A 10,956-nucleotide genomic window follows, 5' to 3' on the forward strand; every position below is an offset into this window, starting at 1 on the left:
TCCTCTCCCCCGCTCACCCATTGTACTCTATGCTACTTTCTCCCCACCCCCCCCCTCCTCTAGTTTATCTCTCCACGTTTCAGGCTCTCTGCCTTTATTCCTGATGATGGGCTTTTGCCCGAAACGTCGATTTCAAAGCTCCTTGGATGCTGCCTGAACTGCCATAGTCATAGAGATGTACAGCTTGGATACAGACCCTTCGGTCCTTGCAGGAGTAAATTTTTAAAAAACTTGGTGGCATTGGTGAATTAAAAACTTTTGAGCTATCCGACCAGATTATCTGTTTTAGAGTTAAATATTGGCCAAGACAACAGGAAACTCTTACATATATAAATAATTTCATGGGTCTTTCATACCCATCTGAAAGGTTAGGTGATGCTTTTGTTTCATAAGATGGCGCCTCTAAGTGGAAGGGCCAATATTTCTGAGAAATGGTTCAGGAGAAGCCTTTATTAGGCACACAAAGAAAAATCAGAGGGGTGGAAAGATATACTTCATAATGCTTCAAATGACAGGCATTTCTGGCAGTCAAACCGGTTCGTTTCAAATTTTGTCCTGCAGCTTTAAGCACATGTATCCTTTTTGTTGATAACCATAATCGTTTTTATCAGTTCAGTTACTAGTGGTGTACCTCAATGATCTGTTTTGGGTCCACTGCTATTTGTCATTTTTATAAACGTCCTGGATGAGGATGTAGAAGAATGGGCTAGTAAATTTGCGGATGACACTAAGGTCGGTGGAATTGTGGATAGTGCCGAAGGATGTTGCAGGTTACAGAAGGACATAGATAATCTGCAGAGCTGGACTGAGAAGTGGCAAATGGAGTTTCATGTGGAAAAGTGTGAGGTGATTCACCTTGGAAGGAGCAACAGGAATAAAGAGTGCTGGGCTAATGGAAGATTCTTGGTAATATAGCTGAGCAGAGAGATTTCAGTTTCTACGTACATAGACTCCTAAAAGTCCACCCAGGTTAATAGGGTTGTTCAGGCGACATACAGTGTGTTAGCTTTTATTGCTAGAGGGATTGAGTTTCAAAGTCACAAGGTCATGTTGCAACTGTACAAAACTCTGGTGCGTCCACATTTGGACTATTGCGTACAGTTCTGATCACCGCATTACAGTAAGGATGTGGAAGCTTTGGAAAGGGTTCAGAGGCGATTTACTAGGATGCTGCCTGGTATGGAGGGAAGGTCTTATGAGGAAAGGCTGAGGGACTGGAGGCTATTTTCATTAGAGATAAGTTTGAGAGGTGACTTAATTGAGACATATAAGATAATCAGAGGGTTAGATATGGGGACAATGAGAGCCTTTTTCCTCAGATGGTGATAGCTAGCACGAGGGGACATAGCTTTAAATTGAGGGGTGATAGATATAGAACAGATGTCAGAGGTAGCTTCTTCACTCAAAAAGTAGTAGGGGCATGGTATGCCCTGCCTGCAACAGTTGTAGACACAACAACTTGAAGGACATTTAAATGGTCATTGGATAAACATATGGATGAAATGGAATTGTGTAGGATGAGAGGCTTCAGACTGGTTCCACAGGTCAGTGTGACATTGTGGGCTGAAGGGCTTGTACTGCATCGTAATGTTCTATGTATCTTGCATTTTTGGAGCAATACATGTGTTCTAATAAACAGTGCTTCCAACAAATAAACTGCCATCCTAGTATCATGTCATTTGTATATAATTAATCCAACTGTTTACCTTCACATTAGATTTCTTATTGAAATTTATGACAACTCCCCAACCAAAGTCATCGTCATCATTTTTCACCTGAAAGACAAAAGATCTTCAGTTTACCTAAAATGCTGCATTTCAAGGTATATAGCAAACAGATCATGTTGTACATTATGAGCAACACACAAAAGAGACTGAAAAAGACAATTACAGTCAATTTTTCTACTCCTCTGAATATGAATAAACCCACTGTTAGAATATGAGCAATAGTTTCATGAATCAGACATTCCAAGGTTCCTGGCATCGTCTGAGCCAGAAGGAAGTGGCATGTGATTAAAGTTCCTACTTTTAACCTTTGTTTATTGCTTTCATAAAGTTCAGTGTGCAATGCCACATCCAATGAACCCTCTTGCTTTAAACCTTTGATGAACAGCTTTAAAAGCAATTTGTTTTGAGGTGCTAAAAATGGATTTGACAATCCAAGTGAACTAGATTCTCATCTTGGTAACTTGAAGTGAAAATCCTGTTACAAAGAATATTATACTTCTTTTTCATGACCAGGTTTGAGGAGCAGTTTGTTCCTGTTGAAAGGGCAAACAGTAAAGAAGCGTAAAATGTTCACCAGCAAAAAGGTTCAACAAGACAATTCGGATGATAAAAGCGTATGTTTTTAAATATTTCTCCCTCAGCTTGTCATTTTAAATTCTCTTGCTTTCACCTGCACGGTAGGAATGATATTGCATTTAAAATCAATTGGAGGTCCAATAACATTCAAGAAGCTTGACAGCACTCAAGAATGATGCAGTCTATCTAATGGACAATGATACACCATCAATCTATACATTTCATCCACCAATGGCACAATATGTGTGCAGAGTGTACCACTGAACAAGATGCATTGCAGCAGTTCATATGGTTACACCTTCCAAACTCATGACCTCTACCAATTAGAAAAGTTCTGGAACTCCCTATTTTTCAACATTTGGAAATATCTTTAACACACAAACTTCTGCGATTCCAGAATGCAGACCTCAAACACTGTCACTAGGTAACAAATGCCCATGGCTACCAAATCCAATGAACAAATAAGCATATTTTAAGAAGTTTGACATGGTAATTTTGATTTTATACAAACTTACATTTAAGGTCAGCACACAACTAGACTGCACTGTACATACTCAAGTGTCAATTCATACCCATTAAATAAGGGAATAAGAAAAAAAATTGATATGGGTTTGGGTAACAGCAGGATTGAATAAGAATTTTTAAAATTTATTTTTCCATAGGAAATAGGCATCACTAGCAAGGCTAGCATTTGTTGCTCATCCCAAGTGCAACTGAACTGAGTGGTTTGCTTAGTCTTACTATTATTGAAACTAGCTTTAATTTAACTTATAACTAGTTACAATGGTGAACCCATGTTCCAAATCAACCTGGATCGCTGAATTACTAGCCCAGTGACATGACCACTGTTAGCGTCCCCCTAAACAGTAAAAAGTAACAAAGATTAAAAGACTGCCTTGTTTTTAACTTCCATGAGCGATGGGATGTAGCATGCATCATTGTTCCGTGCAGAAATTTAAAGCAATAGAAACAATGATAAATGTATTGCATACTCCAGTGGAACCAAATAATGATGATATAAGTATACCTTAACAAGTCTGCCTGGCTGTAGAAATGGCAAGCAGTATTTTGGTTTGTGTATATACTCCTCAATTTCTTTACCCAGTTTAGCCAGCTGCTGCCTTATTTTGTAGTAAGTAACGACATTTTCTTCATTGGGAATTTCAATTTCATTGTATTGGCCTTCCAATATCTTGACTTCTGCAAATACAAAATACATTGAGTTGTACAACGTGACATATTATTTACAGATTTCTCTTTGTTAGTAGATGAGCACTGCTCACAAAGTTAACATTAATTGTGCATCCTGAACTATCTCAAGAAGGTGGTGGAGAATCACTGAAGGTGGGGTTCGTGCATCCACAGTGCTGATCAGAATGGATTTCCAGGATTTTGCCCCATTGTCAATGAAGGAATGATGACAGAGTTGCAAGTGAGTATGCTTTCTGACTTTTGAGGGAAATGTATAGGTTTGCTTGTACACCCATGCATCCACTGCTTTTTTCTCGATGGTAGAGATTGTGTATTCAAAGATGCCAACATACAAAAGATGTTTTAATGAGTTGCATCAGCTATCTTGTTGATGGCACACAGCAGAGGGAACAAGTGTTTAAAAATGTTGATGGGGGACTAACAAGATAGAAATCTTCACCCTTTTATGGTTTTTAACGTTTTGAGTACTGTTGGACAGCTTTCATCTATGCAAGTGCGGTGAATTACATTAATCTCCTGATTAGTGTGTTGTAGGTGACGTTGGTTGGTAAATTATGTGCTATGGAATTTCCAGTCTTTAACTTGGTCTTCTTGCCATGAAACTTGTATGGCTGATCTAGTTCAGCTTTTGGTCAATAGTGCTCTACACTCATTGGAGTTTAGAAGAAAGAGGGGTAAAATGTTTGAGACATGAAGGATCCTGAGGAGACTTGATAGAATGAATACCTGGGATGACATTTCTTTATGTATGGTGGCCACGGTCAAAGGACACATGCTTTTAAGATGGAGAAGAAGATACGTCTTTCTCCAAGGGTCATTTGTTACTGGTGTTCGCAGAAAGCAGTAAAGACTGGGTCATTGAATTTGCTAAAAGCAGAGTTAGATAGTTTGTTGAAAGGCAGAGTTAGATAGCTTGTTGAAAGACAGGGGAGTTGACAATTATGAGGAGCACAATTAGGAAGACAGAGATGAGATTACAATCAGATCAGTCAAGATTTTATTAAATGGCGAAGCAAGCTCAAACGGTCAAATAGTCTGCCTGCTCCTGTGATCAAAATGCTTGGTGCAAGAGATGGAATTTGAAGATCAATTAAAGAATAATTAATTGGGGACATACAAGAGGCCTTAGTATAGATCCCTAAACATGTGGGTTTAGGGCAGTTTACAGATGTCAGAGAGGAGAGGCCAAGGAAGAACTCACAAATAAGGTTAAGAATTTTATGCAAAAACAAAAATTGCTGGAGAAACTTGGCAGGTCTGCCAACATCTGTGGAGAGAAAAAACAATTAATGTTTTGCATCTAGTGATCCTTCCTCAGAACTTTAGAATTTTAAATTTGAGATTTTGCTTAGCCTGGAGCTGTGTTAGTGAGCACATGAATGATGGGTCAGTGGGTTCTGCTGCAAGACGGATTACAAGCAGTTCATTCAATTCTCAAAAGACCACTGCACCATTATGAACCTTTCAGTTTCTCACAAACCCTAATGGTCAGTTAGTTTGACAAAGTAAATGCAAATACCTGCAGGGATTGGAGTAGGATTTCCAAAACTCATTTCACAAAAACAATCACATTGGCACAGAAATAACTATATTGCTGGATTTTTATGGCAAAATTTTCAAATTAGGAAACAATTAGTTAAGAAACAAATCAGCAAAGAAAACTACAAAGAGCTATGTTAATTAAATTGATCATATCAGCATGCTACACCAAGAATTTCTATCAAAAGAGTCTGCAATAAATTGAAATGCCGGGACATGTACACTCAAAAGGCATTACCAGGAATTCTGGATGCCCAAGGTATTCATCAATAAGCAGTTGATTCTACTATCCTCAATTACTTGCCAGCTGCTCTAACTTTCTACGAATGTACACACTCTTCGTTTGTGCAAAACTAATCAGAAGAATCTGATATCCAGCTCCCGACCCCCCTCTCCCACTACCTTCAAGTCTCAATGACGTAGGGTGATGAACCTGGTTTTCGACTGGTGCCCAGGAATTGTTTTTTTTCTCTCAAAAGACTTGACAGGTCACGGTGAACTACCTCAGTGCTATCACCCATTGTCAAGTACATCATCTTAAAATAACCTAATCCTAAGGAAATTCTTGCATATGGTCAAAAGAATTATTCAATTGCATTCCTAACTATGACTGGAGACTCCACAGATTTTTCTTAGATTGTGGGTTTTTGTTGACAAAAGCTCAATTCAACCAAAATTTGTCGCCAACAACATCCAAGAGAAAGGGATAGATATCTCTTACATCTTCCAATCATAACTTTTGAGATCCATTAATAAACACAGAAAATATTGGAGAAACTCAGCAGACCTGGCTGCATCCATGGACAGAAAGCGGTTAATGTTTCAAGTCAGAACTGGTCTAAGATGACGACAATTGGAGACTGTGCTGAGGGAATTCACTATAAACTCAAATCCTTTGAGATGAAAAATCCTGGGTGCGAGTTAAAGACCAGATAAAGGTTCCATCTATTTGCAGTTCTGAAGATTCATACTGAACTCAAAACACTTTCTCTGTTTCTCTCTCCACCGATGCTACCAGGCCTGCTGAGTTTCTCCAGCATTTTGGGTTTGTTTCAGATTTCCATCATCTGAAGCATCTTATTTTTCTTTGAAAACCATTCTCAAGTTGTCATGCCACTTTCAGTCAACAAGTTCTGAAATTGCTTAGAAGTAGCATAACAGCATGCACCTGGACAGAAATGTATTTGAGGCAGAGCAATTTCAATTATTTCAGGTACCTGAAGAACCTAGGTGTCATAGTTGCTCACAACACAAAGTCTATGAAATGTTTGTCGAAAACGATGCCTTGATTGCTACATGAATAGAATCTATTAGCCGAGTAACCATAACGCCATTCATGCCCACGTCCCTACTTGAAGGTAAAATATAAACTGGAACTTTACTTAGTGGGCGGCATGGTGGCATAGTGGTTAGCACTGCTGCCTCACAGCACCAGAGACCTGGGTTCAATTACCGCCTCAGGCAACTGACTGTGTAGAGTTTGCACATTCTCCCCGTGTCTGCGTCGGTTTCCTCCGGGTGCTCCGGTTTCCTCCCACAGTCCAAAAATGTGCAGGTTAGGTTAATTGGCCATGCTAAATTGCCCATAGTGTTAGGGGTAGGAGTAAATGTAGGGGAATGGGTCTGGTTGGGTTGCACTTTGGCGGGTTGGTGTGGACTTGTTGGGCCGAAGGTCCTGTTTCCACTCTAAGTAATCTAATCTAGTCTCTGTGATTCATTACATTCCAAGGCCACAAACCATGTTCACACTAAAGCATGCACTGATAATTAATATAGATGATCCTTTGCTGTCTTCTCAAATAGCCCAGCAAACTACTCAGTTATAATCAAACCACCAGAAAGAAAAATTAAATACAGTAGACCACAACAGTTCAAGAAACTCACCGCCAACTTCCTAGGACAACCAAAGAGGGAAATAAGTGTCAACCCTTTCAGCAATGCTCACATCCCAAAAATTACAAAAAACGCTATGTAGCATTGCCTTAAAACTTAACTTTACTTCAAAGCAGCTTGCAAAAGTAAAGGTTCTATTTAGTTGCAACTTGAAAACCAGAAAATAAAAGTTTTTTTTATTTTTCATGACGTAATTTAATAGTCATGACTGATTTGCATTATATTTATTCTTTTATAAGAATCAATTATAACAAGAAAATCCTAATGAAGTGCTTTTTGTTTGCTTTTCATTATTCTACAGTTTTGCAAAACAATTGCATCATGCTCCCCAAGTAGCACTTGACTATGAACATTGGTCTAAGGCTTCCATTTCTGATATTAGCGTGGTTTACTTTTGCTCACTGCCTTGGTCCACAGACAGAATGCCAATACATGTAAAATATCATTCACAAATTTGTTTTTACCAGTTTTCCCTCAACATTAACATAATTACTGTACTAATGAGACGCAGTACACTATGTATTTTGCCTGATTCTTTATAGATGCTTACTGAGATATTTAGGCAATATGAATAAACCTATCTAAAGTGGTTCAAACTGAGACCAAAATGCATTAATGTAATATATATCAATCACCACTTATCAAGTCCCATTCTCCTATTAGCCCTGCTTTCAGTGAATTAAATTTTATAAATTTATATCCCAGCTTTCAAGTTTGTCCATGACCTTTTCCCTTCTTGATTCTGTAATATTCTTCAGCTTCACAACTCTGAGATAAATGGATACATCTAATTATGGCCTCAGAGGACTCTGATTTAATTGTTATACATTAATGACTCTGACCTCATTTGCCTAGACATTGAACCTCTGGAATTCCCTCTCTAAAGCCTCTCCACCTCAATTTCCTCATTTAAGATATTCATTAAAATCTCTGACCACGCTGTTGTTCATCTTTATATGGCATGTAATATTTTGTTTCATAATTTCCTGTGAAACAATTTGGGATATTTTATTACTTGAAAGGCGCCATGTTAAAATAAACTGCCGTTCTTTTCAGATTATTGAGATAACATCATGCCAAATCTCAAATGAAATTTTTTTATTTCAGTAGAAATGACAGACACATAGTTGTCACTATTCGAGATTGAGTTAGATAGTGAAAGTAAAAGAATTGGAGACATGTGAACAGTATGTTTACAACTATTAAGTACTTCCTGCTTAATGTAAGGAAAACACTAGCACTGACTAGCTGGGCTAAAAGGCCTATTTCCATTTTTAATGCTAAATTAATTGTTTTTCAAAGAAAAAACATCTGTTATTCTGCAGGAATAGCAAGTCTAAGCACAGCATGTCGGGGTCAGCTAGCAATGCAGAGTAATGCCGACAGCAGGGTTTCAATTGCCATACGGGCCGAGATAACCACGAGGGCGTGATGACCCTCAGGTTAAACAATCACCAGTTGCCTCTCTGAGCTGCCCTATGATTGATTTGGACTCTGGCAAATTTATCAGTTTATATGACAAATGATGGTATAGATTTACACAATAGTTAAAGCACAGAAGGAAACTATTCAGTGCGATAATCATGTCAGTTCCACCCTTTCCCTGTAAGCCAGCACATTGTTTTCCCTCTTCAGGTGTTCATACAATTCCTTATTTAAAGTCAACATTGAAACTGCCTCCACTCACCCTTGCATACTGTGCATTCCAGGTCTTCCAACACTTGTATTATTGGTCATGTCTCCCTTCATTATTTTGCCAATCACCTCAAATCTTGGGTTTCTTGGGTTTTTGACTATCTTGCATATGGAAACATTTGTTCTGTACCTACTCTGCTAGACCCTCATGATTTTGAACACCTCTATCAAACCATCTCTCAAATTTCTCTTCTTGATGGAGAGCTATCCCAGTTTCTCTATCCATTTCTAAAACTTTCACACAGTCCCTCAAGTGCAGTGTGCTAAATCGCAGTTGAAGGGAAACGAGCATTTTCATCATTACTCTTTTTTAGATATGACAGCACTGGCTAAATGGAAAGTTGAGCACAATTGCAAAAATGTCACTGATTGGGTAAATGTCAAGGGAAGTAACAATCACTACATTTCTATTATCTATAGCAACTTTGGTTTAAATCCTTCCTAAATATATACACACAGTAACACTAAAGGAATTGAAGTGGTGCAATCCCCAGCCAGTTATAATGAGTGCAAATACAGTGCAGTGCAGAGGACAGTGAATTTTACGTACATGATCCAGAATACTGAACAGTATACAGATTCCTACATACCAGAGCTCAGCACAGGGAACAAATATAACTGGATGTGAATGAAAAGGTGATCAGTCAGAAATTGTGGATCTTTTAGATACGACAAATGATTAGGTTCAGCCCTCAAGATAGCAACTGTAAATACCAATAAACATTACAGCACATAAGACAGTTTCACACAGCTGGGATTATTGGTTTCAGCTGTATGTATCTTATTAATTGGCACAATCTATGTGACAGAACTTGAGCAACATTAAAGATACATTCATTAGATATTACTTACATTGATTTCACTATGTAGCCAACCTAAAGTTGGTAAATATTCATCAAATTATGTGAACAAAATAACCACAATCAATACATTCTCATCCACAGTATCATTAAAATCATAAACTTTACATCAAATTATTAAACAATGAAACCTGGGAAAAATAATGACACTAACTTTCTACCACTCCTGGGATTGCTTTGTAATTCTGAAACTGGTAGAAGGATTTTTCCAACATGTATTCAGGATTTATTTCTTCAACACGAAGGAGGTTCAAAACCATGTTATAGGTCAGATGAAATGCACTATTAAGAGGATCGGCTGAGCCCTAGAAAAAGAAAGCCCAAATGAGTAAAAGTAAAAAATATTGTTGCTTGATAAAACTCTCAATGCATAATAAAACAACATGGATATTTCAACCTTTCCCTGAAAACACTGATTTTTTAAGCAAGTTTTCTTTTCTAATTTCTTCATTAATTTTTGTCATCACACTTTGCTTTTTAAAAAAATATTCTGTACATGTTTCAAACCTGCCTTCATGCAACTGTACACCTTTTAATTCATAAAAGTTAAAATAAAATACTATAGATGCTGGAAATCTGAAACAAATCAGAAAATGCTGGAGAAACTCAAGGTATGTCTGGCAACATCTGTGGAGACAGAAAGTTAACGTAGAGTCTGGTGTGACTCTTCAGACTAGACAGACACTGGAAAATCATGGCTTTTGTGCAAAGGGGGGGACAAGGAGGAGTGATAGGTACAGAAGTGATAGTACCCAGATCAAAATACAAAGTGTGTGCTAATGGTGGTAATAAAGGGTTTTAAATGTAAAACAGGTGTAGGTGATTTTGATTTAATTTAATTTGAATTATTGTTGTCACATGTAACGAGATACAGTGAAAAATGTTGTTTTGCATGTTCTAGAGACAGATCGTAGCATAGAAATTGCAGAATACAGTGTCACAACTACAGAGAAGCTGCAGAAAGAGAGAGATAAACATCAAGATTTGAGAGGTCCATTCAAAAGTCTGATGACAGTGGAGAAGCAGTAGTTCTTCAATCTGTTCAAGCGTGTATTCAAATGTTTACATTTTCTGTCTGACGGAAGAAGTTGGAACAGAGTTTTACTTGTGTGGGAAGAGTCTTTGATAATGTTGGTTGCTTTTGCAAGGCAGTGGGAAGTATGGATGGAATCAACAAATGAAAGGCTGGGTGGCATGATCTACTGGGCAGTACAACGCAGTAGTTTTTGCAGTCTTGGAAAAAGCAGTAGTCATACAATGCTGTGATACATCCAGACAGGATGCTTTGTATGGTGCATCTATAGATGTTAGTAGGAGTCTTTGTGCTCATGCCGAATTTCCTTAGCCTCTTGAGGAAATTGAGGAGTTGTTGTGCTTTCTTGACTCTTGCATTGATATGGGTGGATCAGGACAGATTTCTGGTGATCATCACTCCAAGGATGGAGAGACTGTTG

At 38.1% G+C, this 10,956-nt stretch overlaps 1 protein-coding gene across 1 annotated transcript in view; it reads right to left on the reverse strand.

The window, feature by feature from the left end:
* Window positions 1-9,826, reverse strand: part of LOC122547358 (exosome RNA helicase MTR4-like) — a 23,794-nt gene extending 13,968 nt beyond the window's left edge. The window contains exons 1-3 of the mRNA XM_043685990.1: window positions 9,657-9,826; window positions 3,331-3,503; window positions 1,707-1,775 (exon numbers count right to left, since the gene is read on the reverse strand). Coding sequence (XP_043541925.1) covers window positions 1,707-1,775; window positions 3,331-3,503; window positions 9,657-9,762 — 348 coding nt within the window. The 5' untranslated portion in view covers window positions 9,763-9,826. The remainder of the gene's footprint in view (window positions 1-1,706; window positions 1,776-3,330; window positions 3,504-9,656) is intronic.
* Between the last annotated feature and the right edge of the window lie 1,130 nt (window positions 9,827-10,956).

This window comes from Chiloscyllium plagiosum, unplaced genomic scaffold (assembly GCF_004010195.1).
Source record: "Chiloscyllium plagiosum isolate BGI_BamShark_2017 unplaced genomic scaffold, ASM401019v2 scaf_6734, whole genome shotgun sequence".
Lineage (NCBI taxonomy): Eukaryota > Metazoa > Chordata > Chondrichthyes > Orectolobiformes > Hemiscylliidae > Chiloscyllium > Chiloscyllium plagiosum.